This window comes from Gouania willdenowi, chromosome 14 (genome assembly GCF_900634775.1).
Source record: "Gouania willdenowi chromosome 14, fGouWil2.1, whole genome shotgun sequence".
NCBI lineage: Eukaryota > Metazoa > Chordata > Actinopteri > Blenniiformes > Gobiesocidae > Gouania > Gouania willdenowi.
Genome location: NC_041057.1, coordinates 5,725,746 through 5,744,880, shown reverse-complemented (window position 1 = coordinate 5,744,880; position 19,135 = coordinate 5,725,746). Strand labels below are relative to the sequence as shown.

The following is a 19,135-nucleotide window of genomic DNA, read 5'->3' as shown; positions in this document are numbered from 1 at the left end:
TCGTATTTCGCCAACTCACAGAGACGCTACAAAAGAAGATAATTAACATCCCACAATCCTTTGCGCAAACCCGTACTTCCTGACTACTTCTTCTTCTGCATCTTTACCAGTTAAAAGCTTTGGATGAACACACGTGGAGAGACTCAGCGCTGTGCTAGCTCAAAATAGGTTATTTTTCTTTACTTCTTTCCCTGTTCACTGAGTTATTTTAATCTATCCGACATTTATTTATGTTAGCAAAGATTATTTTCCATGATACTACCAGGAGTGACGATCAGATTTAGTTGGTAAACGTCCTGTGTGACTGCATGCTAGCTCAGTTAGCTTTCCTTCCTGTAGTGTTTGCTAACTTATCCTGTCAACTCAGTCACCACTATTGACTATAGCTCTTAAAATGGATAAAAGCTGCTATTTATTAAAGCAATTGTGGGTGTGTATTACACTGTTCTGCTCGCCTATGTACTTTTAGTGGGTAGTTGAATAAAGTTAGGTTGATTCACGACAGTATAAGTGTATGTATGACTTATTATGTGTAATAAATCGTTTGCTTTAGTTGTGTGGAGCCCAACGTAAGAGGAAGGATGAGCAGTGAAGACGTGGAGCGGCTGCTGATCCAGTTTCAGGACGAGGATGGACTGGTTTTAGGTTCACCTTTCGATGTTCCACTGGACATTACACCAGACAAACTGCAGCTGGTCTGCAATGCTTTACTGCAGAAGGTGATTTATGAGACACACAGTCACTGCTGCAGTGATGGAGAGACACACACACACACACACACAAAAAAATTGAAATTTTTACCAATTGTCACACTGTACATTTTTAGTTTGATCGCATTAATATCTTTTGAGATATAGCCAATTTAGTGAGGGGGGTATCTGTTGATTTTTGTGTGTCCTTATTTTTCTTAAGTGTTCAGCTTCCAATATTTTAATAGTATATTATTGACCGTGGCTATTCATACGGAAACGTATGAATAGACTACCAGTCTGTTTATACGGAGCGCTCCTCATTGGCCAGTTCAGGTGACGTGATAGTTGTACCACGTGACTTTAAAGTTCCGTCAGTTTTATTTTAGCTCATATTTAATTTTTAGCTACCCCGCTAACCCTTTTATTTCAGCCCTAACCCAGGAAATACCCTAAAATGTGTATTTTTAATTTTTTGATATGTATTTTTAAAGGTGGAATTTGCCGTGTTAAATATGAAAAAATATATATGACAAAAGTGGGATTCGAACCCACGTTAGCAGAAAGAAGGATCCTTGAGTCAGACGCCTCATACAACTCGGCCATCTTGGCACAGTGAAAAAACACAGGCACATTACGCTCGTGTAGAAAAGGTCCGGAAAACATACGCATCGTCCTGGAGGCTATTGTTTCCGTACCAATAGACACTTTGTATATTATTTATTATAGTAATACAGCTCCACCTACTCTCTAAAATATCTGCCATACATCCTATCTGGTGGACATGCCAGCCCCTCAAAATTGGAAAAAAGTTTGTCGGTTTTTGGGCTCAAAGATGTTTGGGCCTTCAGTAAACAACTTTACATATAGATAGAATAGAATATTTTTTTTGTCATCGCACAAGTACAACAAATTTGCACAAGTCCCTCCCAACAACATTCAAGAACACTTCAAAGACTCAATTCAAACAGACATTCATCATCATAAAAACAACATAAGTTGTGGTAAAAGTGTCGGAATAAAAAAGTTAATTAGTATCAAAGTTCATCCGTGAGCTATGTACATGTATTGTGTCAAACCCCATTCCCGTGGAGGAGACAGTGAATATAACCGCAAAAAAAAACATGCATCATTGTGTAAATTAGGCTGAACGATTTTGGAAAATAATCTAATTGCGATTTCTTTTTTTTCCTGAATATTGCGATTGCGATTTAATATGCAATTATTTTTACAAGGGCTTCTTGTCATGTATTTTTCAATGAACACAAGCAGTTAAGCAGTATGTTTCATAATAAACAATTTCAGATTTATTTAAACTTTAAATAAATATAAACTATACATTTTAAAACACAGATTACAACAATAAAGCAAAGAAATCTGTGGCTTTACCTCTTCAACGTATCTAACTAACTTCACGTTTCATGACATATGTAAACATGTGGACTGCACTTCTTCAACACTCTGAACATAACAAGACAGGACAAGAAAAAAAATGCAGCCTTTGCAATTATAAAATTGCATTTTATAATATCGCAAATGCAATTAATCGTTCAGCCTTAGTGTAAATAATCATCCCCTCCAAATGCACATGGATACAAATTTATCAATTTCCCACGCTTATGACATAATGGCAGTCAGTTTTTAATTTCAAATTGATCTGTAGAGTTTAGAATGCTTAGTACGTCAGTGTTGATTGTTGTTCTCCTCCAGGATGAGCCTGTGCCACTGGCCTTCTTTGTGCGTGGAGAGGCTGAGGTCGTGTCCAGCCTGGCCTCGTGTGTTAAGGCTCTCGGTGTGGAGACTGAACAGGTGCTTCCCGTGGTGTACCAGCCCCAGGCTGTGTTCAGGGTCCGGGCGGTCGCTCGCTGCACCAGCACACTGCAGGGACACACGGAGGCCGTCATCTCCACGGCCTTCAGCCCCACGGGGAAGTGAGTGAAAAACAATTCCTGGATCACTGTAGTCTAGAGCCTGGCCGATTAATCAGGTTAATTATAGCTATCATTGATTAATTAGATGGGCTCTGATATTATGTAAATGATGTGTTAACTTTTCTGCTGCGCGGAGATTCTGTGTCACCGTGCTTTCTGCACAATAACCACTAGGGGTGTGCGTTGCCATGAATCTGATGATACGATTCACGATTTGCATGTCTCGATACGATAAATCCTGATAATCAACAATACGATTTACATTACAATATATCGCAAAATCAATATTTACAAATTTCTCCTTTACAAGTACAAAATGGTATGAAATACAATGTAATTAAATGTTTTATACACTTGCGAGAGAGTAAACGGTAACTAAGTGTAAATCAACTACCATGTTACATTTTTTAAAAATTGATGTTAGTTTTGCATTGTCATGAAAGGAATGAAAGCATAAGTAAATAAACATGCATCTTTTCTGTTTCAGATATCTGGCCAGTGGGTCAGGTGACACTACAGTGCGGTTTTGGGACTTGACGACAGAGACACCGCATCACACAGCAAGAGGTAAACTTTGGAATTCTGATGAATCTAAATGATCTTCTTACACCTGGTCCAGTGTTTTTCAACTTTGGGGGTCACCTGTGGGGTCACCTGCAATGTCTAGTAATTAAATGAAAACACTACAAAAAAAATCTCAAACAATTGTATTTCTTACGTTCACTTTGAAGTATAAAGATGCTAGCTAACACATCTTGTCGCTTTGTGCACTCATGCTGGATACTCTGTATTTGTAACAATAAAACTAGTGCTGTCGAGAGATTTAAAAAAAACCTAAAAGTAGCTGAGAAACGCCCTCAACTTGAGGTATTTTCAATTAAATTACATTATTGTGACGGATCAAAAGATTGACATATAACAAAGTGGCTTTATAAAGTCATTTATTGTTTGTGTTTAACAGACTAGAACAGATGCAGATGTAGCCATTTACATTCCGCTGTATTTGAGACTAAAGTCCTTTTGTCAATGTCCAAATAATAGAAAATTCAAGTGAAATAAAACGTCATATGTCGTAGGCTTGGGCGGTAATACCGTATACCGTGTGGTCATAAAAATAGCAACGGTATCAGTTTAAATAGTCATTAAAAAAAAATGCAATGCACTTCCCCATGGCTGTGCAGGGTCCGCCCCCACACACACACACACACACACACACACACACACACACACGTGTCAGAGAGTGAGAACAGTAAACCAGGAGAACTTTATTTAAGGTCATTTGTCACTAGCCTATATTGAGGAAAAAAGTCACAGTCACATTTGGTGTGAACGCACCCTGAGCCTTACATCATATTTTTTAATATAAGTTGTATAACGGTATCAAAATTTGGATAACGCCCAAGCCCAGTATATAGTGCTATAAGTTAGCGCATCATAAATTTTAGGAACACTTTTCTGACACCGAACTTTTTGCTTTCTCTCTCCTTCAGAAAATAATATTTATCCAGTGAGTTTTTTAATTTGTCAGTCACAGCGTGTAGCACGTAGCACTGTTCGTGTGTCTGTGCTAGCTGTTCGTGCTAGCCGCTACATTCAGATGGCAGCAGAGGCTGCAAAGCTCCGGTGATGAGGCAAACTCTTGCACAATTTTCACACTACGAGGCTTGTTTTCCATCTGGTGTTTTTATAAGCCAAAATTAATGCAAACGCAGCTGAGCAGCTTGTTAGTCTCCAGCCTTGTAATATAGTCTGTGCATCAGTATTATGGGTATACCGGGAACTCTTAAAATAATTAAATTCAACTTAATTTATATAGCGCAAAATTGAACAACGTGATCTCAAAGCGCTGAACAAAAAAGTCCATAGTAAAAAAGAAAGAACCCAACAAGATCCACATGAACAAGCATTTAGCGACAGTGGGAAGAAAAAAACTCCCTCTTTTGTTTAGGAAGAAATCTCCAGCGGAACCAGGTTCAGAGGTGGCAGCCATCTGCTTTGACTGGTGGGGGTTAGTGGACAGAGGGGCAGATAGTCCGTCCGAGTGTCCCAGAAAATAAGAAGGGTTCCGCGTTGTTTGGAGTGCTAAAAAGATGCGTTTAACGGCGTTATGTTTTTAGTGCCTTCATTTGCTGTTATTAATTAATTGCAATTAATGCAATAAAGTGACAACCCTAAATAAAACAAACATGATCAAAAACTAATGTTAGAGAAAAAAATGTGTCTGGGGTCGCCAGAAATCAGTGAAATAAAAATGGGTTCACGAGCTAAAAAAGGTTGTGCACCACTGACCTAGTCTGTCTTTACTCACTAAACTGTCATTTATAGGTCACACACATTGGGTGCTGAGTATTGCCTGGTCACCTGATGGCAAGAAGCTGGCCTCAGGGTGCAAAAATAGTCAGGTGAGTCCGACACACACGTTTCAGAAGAGATGAAGTGTTGAGGATGATCATTGTTGTTGGTTTTAATGTTCCTGTAGATCTGTCTGTGGGACCCAGCGACGGGACTTCAAATAGGGAAGACTTTGACGGGTCACACCAAGTGGATCACATGGCTCTGCTGGGAGCCGCTCCATCTGTACGCACTAAGTTACTCACTTATCGTATTTTTTCCTGCAGACTTTGCATCATTCTTCCTTGCAGAATTTCAAGGTTTCACTTTAGGGGCTTTAATTTACAACAGCTGAACTACTTAATTGATCGATCATTACTTGTATTTGAAGTTCCAGATATTGAAAGGGATTCCATCATCAGTGTGACGATGTGTGTCAGGTGTTAAACTTGGTCCTCACAGGCCTCTGGACCACCAGGTTGTGCTGGATTATTGACCTTTGAGGACCAGGTCAGACTGCCCTTGGATCAGAAAAAGAAGTGTTGTATTTTAAAGTAAAAGTCTCAGACAAAACATCCAGTTTCTAATATTTGTTATCAAATTTTATATTATCTAAGATGCAGTTTGATATAAGGGAAACTTTTTTTTGTTGTTTTGACGCTTAATGCTGAGTGTTGCAACCTGTGGCTCCATTAACAACAATGTTGGACTCGTGTATTTGATTTTAGGGTTGCTGAGGTCAAATATATTGTGAAACACTGTTTAGTTACTGCAGTGAGAAGTAAGGGTGTACCAATCTGTTATTAATATCAGCAAAAATACGAGTATCTGATTATATCGGCCTGCATCAAAATTTTAGAATCTCTGAAATAAGCACTCTGTAATTGGTTTTTATTGGATTTATTGAAATTTTTTCTACAGAAGCAGATTAGGGCCGATTATGATTAAAATAATGTTGGTCAAATCAAGAATAAAGTCGAAATTTTGAGAATAAAGTAAACTCAAAATACAATATTGTGATACAAGTCGAAGGTTTGCTAATGAAGTCAAATCTACGGAAAGTGACGAGGGTCAGTTATTAGTTTTTTTTATTTGATTTAATTAAGATTAAAATGTGTTGAACCCACTGGTTGATAATAAATTGGTTAGTTTTCATCATACTACTGTTTGCTGACTATTCTGAGTAATGGCACTTGATCAAGCTTTTTTAACGCTACAAAATGAGTAATAATAGTATGTATGATTTGTGCTGATATCAAATGCGATCGGTATCGTATCCGAAGTGAGACAATGTTTTTTCCACTCATCATATTCTCCTCCTCTTCCTCAGTAATCCAGAGTGTCGTCACCTGGCCAGTAGCTCCAAAGACGGCTCCATCCGTATCTGGGACACGGTACTGGGACGCTGTGATATGATCCTGACTGGACACACTCAGTCCGTCACCTGTGTGAAGTGGGGAGGGGACGGACTTCTGTACACGTCGTCCCACGACAGGACGGTCAAAGTGTGGAGGGCCAAAGATGTGAGTGTGAGGTCTAGTGAGATTTGAAAACACTTTAGACATGTAGGAGGATAATAAACGTTTCTACTGGTCGATGTTACAGGGCGTCCAGTGCAGGACTCTGCAGGGCCACGCCCACTGGGTGAACACCTTGGCTCTCAGCACTGATTATGTCCTACGGACTGGAGCGTTTGAACCTGCAGACGCCACCATCAACCCTCAGGATCTCACAGGAACAGGTCAGACCTGCTGCTCGCTTATAATGTGCCAATACATTGACCGTGGCTCAGGTGGTAGTGGGTCGTCTTCTGATCGAGAGGTTGGGGGTTCGATACCAGTACCTGACTATGTGTCGAAGTGTCCTTGGGCAAGACACTGAACCCTAAGTTGCTCCCAGTGGTCGACTAGCGCCTTGCATGGCAGTCCTGTCCCACTGGTGTGTGAACTTGAGAGTGATTGGGTGAATGAGCTGTTACGTAAAGCGCTTTGAGACTGCTTCAGTGTGGGGATAAAGCGCTATATAAAATCAAGTCCATTTACCATTAGATTAATCATTGGATATGTGACGACTCAATAACGATTCATAAATGTTCAAAAACGACTTTTTCATAACTAAATGACAGGAACGTGACCGCTCCTTGCAGAATGAAAGTTACCCCCAATTTCCACTGGATGTGGCTCCGCTGCGTTACGTCACCGGAGCTGATAGGTTTCCACTTAATTCTATGTGTTAATTTCCACCGGGTCTGCTGCGGTGCATGTCTGCTCCTTCCCAGATGCCGTAGTCCGGTGCCCTGCGCCAGATATACGCAGGGCTTCTATTTCTGGCGAGTACCGGAGGACGACGCATCAATCAGCACAGAGCAAATGAAGCTAAACAGGAAATTAAGCACGTACTCCGCAATAAAATATCGGATTACTTTTCAAAATAAAGCACTTCAGATTATATTTCAAGTAAATACATCACCAAAACGTCATAATGTGTGAAAACAAATTCACATTCACTATATTGATTCCTCTCATACTGTAACTACACTGTAAACTGCAGAAACTTTGATTTAGTTTTCTCTTCTCTGAAAAAATGTGGCTATGACGAATCCAGAGAGTCCAACCTTCTTGTTCTCCTTCGTTAGGAACACTGACCTGTTTATCTGTTTATTGTTGTGTTTATAACGCATACTTTTCACTGCGTTATTGCGCGATTATATAAATATCGTGAGAACTGCTCTATCTCGTGACATCACAGTCGTTCAACCGCAGCGCACCGCGGCGCTCTCAAAACGCAACCGGTGTGGATTAGCGGACAGCGGTGAAAAACCTGATCGGTGCCGTGGCGCAGCGGAGACGTATCCAGTGGAAACCCCGGCTTAGTCGTGCACAACATCTGGACACCGCACCATGGAATTTGAGCGAGTATGTTTGAGCCTTTAGCTAAAGTTACTGAGCATGAGATTCACTCATCGGGATTAAAAGCTAGCGTTTGAAAGACTCAAGATCTGTATCCTGTGATTTAGCCAAGAGGTATGTGTGCATTCCTAGCACTAGTGTCTCTGTGGAGAGAATGTTATCTACCTCAGGAGATGTAGTAACTGCACAACGGAGCATGTTTAGCAGCTCCTTTTCTCACACAGGAACTTAGACGTTTAGAATCCTGAGACTAAAGACGGTATGGATGATGAGTAGCTGCACAATTGCTTCTGCACTTAAAATGCCGTGGCATAATAATGAATTGTGTTCTTTTATCCATCCACTGTTATATTTAAAACCACGAATTCCACAAATGTTATGAGTGACATTGTACGTTTTTTTTTTTTTTTAAAAAGCTGCTTTAAATGTCAATATCAAAATGTTTAGATTCATATTGAATTTCCTAAATAAAAAAAAAGCTTTGTTTGGTTACTTTAGTTGATAAATACTGACACACATTCCTTGTTTAAAAGCCACTAAGTGAGGAAAAAAAGATGCATTTGTGATAGTCGTTAATATTGTAATAATCGTAGCACCCTGAATCGTGATGGAATCGATGATGTTCCTTAGATTGCACACCCCCACTGCACACGTAGAATGCAGCTTTTCCATCCTTTTATTTTCATGCTAACATTTAAAAAAATGTTTTCTTCTAGTGGATGATCTGAAGGAGAAGGCTTTGCAGAGATATAATAAAGTCAGGGTAAGAACTCGGGGATGGCGAGGGTTGAAAATGTTTTTCTTACTGTATTACAGTACTATTGTTTTGTTTGTTTTTTTACTTTTTGTGCTGCAGAGTTCAGCTCCAGAGCGTTTGGTGTCAGGATCAGATGATTTCACTTTGTTTCTGTGGAATCCTGCTGAGGAGAAGAAGCCTCTGGCCAGGATGACGGGACACAGCGCTCTGGTCAATGAGGTTCTGTTCTCCCCGGACACTCGACTCCTCGCCTCGGCCTCCTTCGATAAGTCCATTAAGATCTGGGACGGACGCACCGGGAAGTATGAACGCTGTTAAAACTATAGATTCGTTGAACATTAAGGGTGTAACGATTCATCCATCAGATTGCTGAACCGATCCAACTACATCAATCTGTGCTCGTCAAGTTGGCCTTCCTGATGACATTAATAGATCTAAAATTGTGTTAAAAGGTAAATAAGTGATTGCATCGATACAAGGATTTAAACACGGCAGACTTTATATGAATGTATTTTTAAAGGGCTTTTAATATTAAAGACGTCGCTGTCAGGTAATAAAATGCAGAAGCCGGTGAGCAAGAAATTGAACAATCCACCTTTGGGGTCCAGTGTGTGGAAACACTTTGGCTTTTGCACATATGGAGATGTTCTAAAGGAGTAGCTCACTGTCGGCCGTCGCCCACCAGGACCTTCTGCAGCAGCAGCGGCGGTAGCGTTAGCTCGTTAGCATTAGCACTGCAGAAAGCTTCAAGCTTACCGTCTAGTTAAAAGAGAAAGTATCAGGTTTAACCACTGCTTATTTAACCCGAACAGATGTTGGTTACACTTCATTTTTTATAATAATTTTGTATTATTTTTATGTATTAAAAAAAGCAGAAGAGTCGGGTAAAAATAGTATGTATTTTTATTGAAACGTATTTAAAATGAGCAGAAAAAGTTAACATCCTGTTAATTGAAACTGAAGTTTTGGTTGGACTTCATTCAAATAAAATGTGAATACATTTGTCATTAAATATTATTTACTTGTTTATTTATGTCCATAATATATTTATAGATGATTTTCTTACAAGAAACATCAGGAATCTATGAAAGCTCACCTGCACTGTACAGTATTCAGGGATTTATTTCAGTCACACTGGTTGAAATATTATTTTGGCTAAAAAGTTACTGAATCATTTTGGATTGAATGGTTCTAAATTAACCAATATCTTCCTTGAATCGAATCGGCAACAACGAATCGTGATTTGAATCGAATCATTACACCCCTATTGAACATAACATGTACATGTAGTACCACGGCTGTCCAGAGGATGGTGCTGTAATTCAAAGATGACTGCTCTCTCCGCTCACAGGTACCTGATGTCTCTGCGGGGTCACGTGGGGTCCGTGTACCAGGTGGCCTGGTCAGCTGACAGCAGGCTTCTGGTCAGCGGCAGCAGTGACAGCACTCTGAAAGTGTGGGACGTCAAGACCGGAAAACTCAACATGGACCTACCAGGACACGCTGACGAGGTCAGGGATGGAGAATCATCCTCGACATCGCACATTCATCCTTTTTCACTGTATGACTCAGTGGTTTCTCACCTGTCTAGGTTTATGCAGTGGACTGGAGTCCAGACGGACAAAGAGTGGCCAGTGGAGGAAAAGACAAATGTCTAAGAATGTGAGTGGGATTCAAATATATGTCGTCTTTGGTTGTTTTTCTAAAAACAACACTGTTTTCTTTTTATAATGTATTTTATTTCTATAAAATGTTGTTTACACAGGCTGAATCATTCAACTGAAATGTACAGTAGATTGACTATTTTCTCACTGGAGTACACTTGTGTCACACCTAAGGCCCGGGGGCCAAATTCGGCCCCTTTAGAGCATCCACTTTGGCCCGCAGACGAAATTAACAAATAATTCAGTTGTAGATATCTCAAATTTAATGAAATTCTACAATATTTGCAGGTGCTTTTAGTCAGGGGTGTCTGGATCCAGTATTTATATCAGAAACCAGTTATATTATATCAACCTGCATCTAAAATATGCAATATAAGCAGTTCATTCCAGACTTCACCTCAGCAGCTGAAAGAACAAAATATATAAAAACAATAACTGAAGTGAACTTGAATCATCAATTTACTTAGTTTTAGTCAAGTGTAGAATATGCTTTTGAGATATATGCTTTTTTTTTTTGTTGTTGTTGAAGTTGTTTTTCAGTCTTCTAATTTATTTTTCATTTATTTCATTCAGATGTAGAAATTTCCTATATTTATGGTTAAAATGTGTATAACCCATTGCTTAATATTAAATGACCATTGTTCCTAGTAATATCACTTGATCAAGCCTTAAAAATAAGAAATAAGTTTGTCTTCCTGTGACTGCAGTATTGTATTTTTTTATAGCATGATGTGAAAAGAACTTTAAATTTTTCTAAAAAAAAAACTGAAACACACAAAATTCATTACATTAAAATAGTCATCAAGGATTGCTGAAGTTAAGATCCTGCATGGACTGAAATTGAAAACGAGGGCACATTGATGTTGAAATTGCTTCTTTTTTTTTTTCTCTCACCTAAAATCCTGCTTTGTATTCGACCCTTGAGCGAAACTACTTGAAAACCTTTCTACGGGAACATTGACCTATTGGTAAAGGAAGAGGGCTTGTAACCAGTTCTTATCCAACGTGTGGGCTTCACTGTGGGACCCTGAGCAAGTCCCTTGAACCAAACCGCTTCCAGGATTCTCTTGCCAAAGACATTCTTAATCTGAATTAGACACTATTGTTGTTTTCTTAAAATGTTATTTGGGATTAAGGTTTGTATACTTGACTGCATGTAGACGTTGTAGATGACTAGGTTATGAGTCCTTCATCATTGCTCTTTTGTCGTTTTCTTTGCAGATGGAGAAGATAGCCACGTGTTTTCTCATTCTCAACTTTAGGTGAAGATTAAAAACTCTTCTTCAAACAGTGACGGCTGATGAACACTGTCTTCTTTGTATCCAGTCACACATTCATTACCAGCAACATTGTCCAAGAGGAAACTCCAGCATAGTGGTGATTTAAACTCTGCTTTACGAGGTTAGAAAACACCTCAGTATTAGAGACGCAGGAGTTCAAAAGCCTGTAAATCAGTAGAAAATGTCCACAGGAGCTCTGCTGGGATGGGTGCACGACATGAACCATATGTAAAAAATACATGTTTTTATTCATATTGTAAAGGATGACTGATAGATTTCTGTATAAAAGCCATCTGATATTTGTAGAACATCAGATGGACGTCATGACGTTCACTCCACAGATAAAGATTAAGTGCACTTGGTCATGTGACCGGAGCGTCAGGGAAGAACAGGTGGGCGTGCTAATACCTTAAACGATGCTAATCTGTTTCTTTCTGTGCTCAGCAAAACGTCAGCCTACTGAGTGCAGAAATTCTGACCCTTAAGTCACACAGTGATGGATAATAATCCATATGAGGGATGAAGTAAAATCCACTTTTTATCCACTTGATCTTAATTTTTATGCAATATTTCAATATTATTACCGATTATTTTTTTGATGAAAACAATAGTTTGAAATATTTAAAATGTATGATTCAATTAATTTGGTGCCCTTTTTTAAGGTGAAACTGCCTTTTAACATTAATTTATCAGAAAGTGTTTTTAAAAAAGTGTTTCAACAGGATCTTCTCACAAAAAAAGACATTTTTCATTTACTTACACATGAAAAGGTTTTTGAACTTAGTCTGACCAACACGAGGCTGCACAAGTTGTCACGATCACAGGTTTTTATTGTGTAACTCGTAACAAAAACAGAAAATATTGAAAAGCAGGATTTTGTTAATAAACATGAGGACTTAGAATTGTCAAGACAGAACCTTCAGACATTTATGTTTGTAAAAAAAAACAACGAACGACTAAACTATTTGGTTGCTTTTAGGTTGAAGTGTGATTCTTCTGATGAAGTTGTAGGCAATAAGGACTGAAAGGCTGCTGTTCGGTGGCTTCCTGTTTCAAATACATCCACTTGTTTACCATTAGTTTTCTATTGTGAGCTGTAAGAGTAGTGCTGTTATTAGAGTTTACAAAAAAGACTGATCAGTAAACTCATCTGGCTGGTAAACGTAAATAAGTGAAACAGTCACGTAAATGGTTTATATTTACTACCAATGATCACTGGACATATTTGTGTTTCTGATCATGAGATGTAGGAAATAGAGTTAAGTTTTGCTGCATCTCTTCAGTTAAGTTAATGTTTCCTTATTAATCAGAGGATAAGTGAAGTTCTGTAGATAAACACTGTTGCAGAGTTTAAAGTTAGCTTAGCGTACAGCGTAGAACGGTTAGAAAAGGCGGATGTTCTCGTGGTGATGCTGCTTGAATCAAAGCAGAGGAGGCACTGTGTTGTGCTTTGGCACCTTGGGGCCAGTCTACTGGGTGTGCCACACATTGTTTAGTACTTTAACCACCTCCTCGTAGATGACAAACACTATGGCCACGTCCAGACATACACGGCCGAGCCGAGGAACTGTTCCCTTGTAAAACTACGGGAAACAGCAGAAAAACATTGATGAATTCCAGGAGGAATGTATGTGATTGTATGAGAACAGCAGGTTTTGTCAGATACTCACGCCTGAGGTCCTTCCTGCTTCAGGATTTGGAAGGCACAGTCCATTGTGTTCTTATAGCGGTGAGCGTCTAAACCCTGCACACAGAAACATACTAGGTGAAGAAACAGTGAATAACATGCACCTGAAGGTGTTAGCCTGTGTCCTAATAGTTCCTCCTATCTCCTTTCCTATCCACTTTTCCATAACCCAGTGGATGATGTCACAGAGTTGAGGAAAGGTGTTGTGAGACTTCCTAAAATGAGTTAGGGAAAGGTGATCACGTTGGTTTTGACAATCAGACGCACTTCCACTAGGTGACGTAATGAGCCGATGGCGGCGAAGGTTAGTGACGTCTGTCGTAGTGAAAAAAAAACTCAAAATTTCCAAAAAATTGACTACTAAAACAACTTTGTAACACTTTCCCCTGTGCCTCTAACCGCTGATATAATCTAAGTCACATTGAGAATGGTTGCTCACACTCACCTTCCACTCAGAAATCAACTTTAATCTGAATGAATGGATAAATAACGAATGCAAACTAAGAATATTCTGCACTAAAAATGTACTGTGTTTGTTTTACAACAACCGCACAACATTTGTAGTTCGGATATGGGTTTTAGATTATTAAAAGTTGTTCAAGGCGCATTATTGCGTTGGTATTGCACATGATATGTGTCCCTTTTCAGTTTCCATGAACACTCTGATGAGCCGGTCCCTTTAAATGTTGTCGCCGCAAGGAATTGTGAGTCAGCATTATCAGTTCTCCTTTAGTAAAGGATGTGTCAGTGTTTCCTAGGCTAAAGGAGATTAAAAAGGAAGCATTGAGCCCCCTTTCCTTAGCTTTTAGAGAATTGGAACGCTCCTTATTATGGCCGCCACTTAAACACTTCTGGAGGTTAAGGAACAGTGGATAGGAGGGGCTATTCGAACACTAACTTTATTTGTTATCCCACCTGCATTCGGGTCTTAATTACATCCAAAGGTGTGTTTCCAAATACACTGGCTGCTCCTGCTGTTGCCCCAAACATCGCCGTTACAATCGGGTGCATTTCCCGTCGAGGATCGTCCCCTTGAGAAAAACAAACATGTTATTGTTACTTATTTCTTCTGTTGATCAAAGTTGTCAAACTCAAGGCTTTCTATACAGTAGTATGTTAAGGTTTCATTTATTCAGACAACGGTTCCTCAGGAAATCCACTTTGATCTCCTGACATGTTTCGACTGTCAATTGCCAGTCTTCTACAGAGGCGTCCGCTGATTGCTTGAATGTGTCCTTGCCTTGATCGCTTTTGTGTCCTTTGATGTATTCCAGATGCATTGTTTAGTTAAAAACAAGTATTCTTACCTTTGTACCAGTTGCGCAGTGCGTTCATCACATAGAAGCGAATGGCTTGATTAGATCCTTGTTTGAGGACAGTCGCTGTCAGACCTTGATACGTTCCCCTGACACCCTGAGTGGATCACACAAAGCTTGGTTTTCCTCTCAGATATCAAACCCATCCATATCTTCAACTGTTTTTTTTTTCTTTTTACCTTGTTCTCTGATGATCTCACCGACTCCATGAAAGAAGCCTCTGTAGCGCGGTCGCAGGGAGCACTGGTCATGGATTAGCTTCACCTTGGAGACACATAAACAAATGCATCAAGTCCTTTTCTTTGGATTATAAATACTAATTAGGAGTAAAATAATAATAATTGTGCATAAATTGTTCTCTAATTTATAAAGTAAATCATCTGAAAATTTTGCCGACGACCTGAAGAAAATGAAGTTTGGATGTATCTTGGGCGATTACCAGTGCTTAATTCTTGATAATGTTTTTATTAGATAAAAAACAAAACTTCACAAACAGATGTATAGATATTTTTATGAGGAGGACAGTGATTTTGTTCTAGTTCTTTCCAGATATTCCCCGAAATAACAGAATGAATTATATTATAAACACTTTATGAATCCACGTCCCACAATGCAATGTGTGAAAATTTTAACAAGCTGAATGTTCATGTTGGAGATAAAAACTAACTTTCAAGCGGCAATTTCAACCTCTTTTCTTTTTTGGAGTAAATGGTGTTTGATTCATTGATCTATGAGGCCTACATTATAATTGTATCTCATAATAAATTGTCGGGTAGCAGCTTTAATGTAAATATAGAACTCTATTAAACAAACTATCAACCTTACATGTACATACATTTTCTTGAGAAAATGAGGAAGAAATGAGAGAAAAATGCCAACTCTTTTGAGCATCATCCCTGTATTGTAACTAGATCTAATGATACCTTGAGTGTCTCCATGGGGCAGACGATGAGAACGGCCTCAGCGATTCCCGCCCCTAAACCACACAGGAGACTCCGTTTGTTGTCTAACCGTCCGGTGGAATCTCGCATTGGATTACTGAGGATTTCAAATGTGCCAAACCTGGAAACAATTATTAAGACGAGCACAAAAAAAGTCAAATATTGGGCGGGAAACTCCATTTAATTATAGTAAGGAATCAATAACTTTAGTGAGCCAACCAATAGTAAAAGGTCTTAAATTATTGCAGAATTATCTTGGATTAAGGTCAAAGAATATTTAGACATTGACAAAATCATCTGAATACTGGGTTTGTAATCTGTCCATACTTGGGGACTGGGTCATTGACAAATTAGGTATATTCACTGCATGATATTTAGTAAAATGGGCATCATTGGATAAAGTTTGCATGAAAATAAAATAAAAATAATTTAATATACAGAAAACCATGCCAAACAAGGCAGAAAATAAGTTTGAATCGATTTTAAAGATCTTTTCTAAACAGTAGTCAGGGTAGGACACTTTAGATAACAAATGAAATTACAGTTGTCATGTTTTTAAAAAATAAATTTAAGTTAGTGCATATATAAGAGAGGTACTACATATATAGCAACATTTTATGCACTTAATCCTATTTCCAAGTGAAACAAATGTAGTTAATGGACAGAAAATGAAGGTGTCATTGGCCCAACCATGAGTCAGTAGATAATCTATCTTTCTTCAGGTATATAGTAAAGAGCATGTGTCAAACTCAAGGCCCGGGGGCCAAATCCTGCCCTTTAGAGTCAACAATTCGGCTCTAAAGAGAAATAAAAAAATAGAGGAAAAAAACATTAATTATTTTATATCTCCATTAGTTCAAAGAACCCTTAATTCTTTTTTCATTCCTGCATTTTTTTTACATAATTTCCCCAGATTAAATTAAAATTGGACACAAAATCAATGAAATTTAACAGAGAAGATCCTGCAAGGACAGATATGTCATTTATTGCTTGGATATTGTTGTTGCTTTACATGCTTATCATATACATTATAATGTATATGTAGAAGTTCAAACTAGGGCACATTAATGTTTAAATTGCTCGTTTTCCCACCTAAAAACTGCTCCGTATTAGATTAGTTTGACAACCCTGGTATGGAGTATAAATCAACATCCACTAGGTTTGGTCCTGACGTTTTAATATAGAAAGTGACATTTATGAACAACGGGCCATTTCTTGTTCTACGAAACCTCTTTGATAACCCTTTACTCTTAAGGTCATTGAACAGTTGAATATCTAACAGTTGCTCCTTTGAAAAATTGTATTTCAAACCTAGAATGATGTAATTCCCTCAATTTTTATCTAATGTGGATGAAAACACTTCAAAATCCCATGTAAAACACATTCAATTAGAAATACCACTGTGTCATCTATTTAATCGAAACATAAAATTATAGAATCATAACCTAACCGCTAGAGCGGACATGAGCTCATCTGTGAGCGGTCGCATTTACAGACCTTGGAGTCACTGTTAGCTTACCAATAAACAGGAAGAGATTCATCACCTTTATAATAAGTGTTGACTAGGCCACTGGGAGTGAGGCCCAAGGCCAAGACAGGCTGACTTGATAATATTGTTTCATGTTTTTCAGCAGTCAGTGCCTTCTCCTCACCCTTCTTTATTTCAGGTGTCGTGAAGCTGATGATGGCAGTTCCTGATCTGTGGTTCACGGCTCAACTAGTCTGAGACACTCTGATGTTCTATCTCTCTATTCTGTTCTGTTGGTCCTTCTGTCCACTAACCCCAACCAGTCGACGCAGATGGCTGCCACCTCTGAACCTGGTTCTACTGGAGATTTCTTCCTGTTAAAAGGGAGTTGTTTGTTCCCACTGTCGCTAAATGCTTGTTCATGTGGATCTTGTTGGGTTTTTTCTTTCTTATTATGCATTTGATTTTTTGATAAGCACATTGAGATGACTTTGTTGTAATTTGCGCTATACAAATAAAGTTGAATTGAATTAAAACAGGAGGATTGTGTATTTTGCTGTCAGATATTAAGCACGTGGATGGATTTATCCTCTTCACAGACCAAATGTCAGGGGTTTGTTCTGGTTTATTCCTACCTCACTGCTGACTTGGGTATAGATCCATAGAGCAGAGAGCTCAGACCTCGATACAAGCCTCTGAGCCCATGATCCTGCACAGTAAGCTTTACACAGTCTCCTGCAGACAGACAGACATAGAGCATGCAGGGGTGAGCTATGGACTACATTACAATGATCCACAGACCCAGTGACCTACCTATCCCTCTGTACCGAGGAGGATTGGCTCGCTCGTCCAGCTGCAGCTGAGTCTTCACATATTCTGTTGGGAAGGTGATGCAGATCTCTATTCCGCCTGCGATGCCACCTGAATGGAAGAGGATGTGCGTTTATTTCATTTTAGCTGTGATTATGTGACAACTTAATTCATCTTTTATTTTATTTTTTCCCCCCAATGATGAGATGTGCAGAAATCCCTTTATTCTCCCAGCATCATATCTGCTGTCTGACCCAGTTCTGCACGGCTAAAGCTATAAAGAGCAACAGATTGAGATTAACTACACCCCGTGTGTAAATGACCACATGCAAGGGTTTGTGTATCAAATTTGACCATTTGCGCACACATGTAGCGACATTAACCTGCGAAGATGGCTTTTCCAGGATGGGTGATTTTCCTCCCTCCCACCGCCGCAGCCCCCGAGTAGGAGCGCTGGTGTCCGGGTAGAGAGTCCAGCCCCGCCGCGGTCAGAGGATGCGGAGGAGCGGAGCAGCCCATACCCGGCCCCTCGCACACAGAGAAGGGCTTTATCAGCGACGACATGTCGGTGGTAGGAGTGTGTGTGGAATGTATGAGGATGAATGACGGAGGAGAAAAAAAGCACCTCAGACAATGTCAGACACAACAACAACACTAGGTGGCGACGCACCAATCAGGAAGCGGAGGGAGGGGCTGTGATTTAGTGGTGGCAGCTCATTGGCCACACGCCGTCACGAGACTAAGTGTGATTTTGGAGGACCAATGATAAGAAGGGTGTTGGTGTCGCAATCATTTTGGTTCTTATGACATCATAAACGACCCCGTTTGATATCAAGTATTTGATTTTATTTTTTTAAGGAAAAAAAAAGAACAACTTCCTCCTTATTTTGCCACATAATATTGTAACGTACAATATTCATCAATAAGTCAGAGATATCAGTACTAGGAGTGGGACGATATACAAAGATCACGATACAAGACAAAATAATACAAATAACCATGTTATCAAGTCAAAAACTTCATTTAAACTAATATAAAATATTGTTTCTGCTTTTGGTGTTTGATTGTATTATTAAGTTGATATTATTGTGCGCAAAACACTTCTGAGCCAAAACAGGTGGAAGCCGAGAATAAAAAAAAAACACACTTTCCAGATTATTTTGACAATAGGAAATAATCAGATGAAACAAAGTGTACTGTGTATCTTGTAAAACAGTAAATTTTAGGCTCATGTTTAGGATTTTTGAAGCAAAAAGTCATGTGTATCCTAAAAACAGGAATTTATTAAATGTATTTTGTAACCTTTATTTATGAAGGTAAGTCTCATTGAGACAAGAGATTAATAACTTTAA

At 39.0% G+C, this 19,135-nt stretch overlaps 2 protein-coding genes across 2 annotated transcripts; one reads left to right on the top strand and one right to left on the bottom strand.

The window, feature by feature from the left end:
• The first annotated feature begins 82 nt into the window (after positions 1-82).
• nle1 (notchless homolog 1 (Drosophila)) lies at positions 83-13,018 on the top strand. Its single transcript, XM_028466982.1, has 13 exons — positions 83-168; positions 554-719; positions 2,400-2,620; positions 3,108-3,187; positions 4,946-5,022; positions 5,100-5,197; positions 6,282-6,474; positions 6,557-6,692; positions 8,577-8,623; positions 8,717-8,919; positions 9,969-10,128; positions 10,209-10,279; positions 11,503-13,018. The coding sequence occupies exons 2-13, from the start codon at positions 582-584 to the stop codon at positions 11,513-11,515; spliced, it is 1,437 nt and encodes a 478-aa protein (XP_028322783.1). The 5' UTR covers positions 83-168; positions 554-581; the 3' UTR covers positions 11,516-13,018.
• slc25a1a (solute carrier family 25 member 1a) lies at positions 12,386-18,452 on the bottom strand. Its single transcript, XM_028466983.1, has 9 exons — positions 18,167-18,452; positions 17,787-17,894; positions 17,609-17,708; positions 15,488-15,626; positions 14,744-14,828; positions 14,556-14,660; positions 14,164-14,279; positions 13,228-13,305; positions 12,386-13,144 (listed from the first exon to the last, which is right to left on the bottom strand). Exons 1-8 carry the CDS (start codon positions 18,345-18,347, stop codon positions 13,228-13,230), a joined length of 912 nt encoding a protein of 303 aa, XP_028322784.1. The 5' UTR covers positions 18,348-18,452; the 3' UTR covers positions 12,386-13,144.
• Between the last annotated feature and the right edge of the window lie 683 nt (positions 18,453-19,135).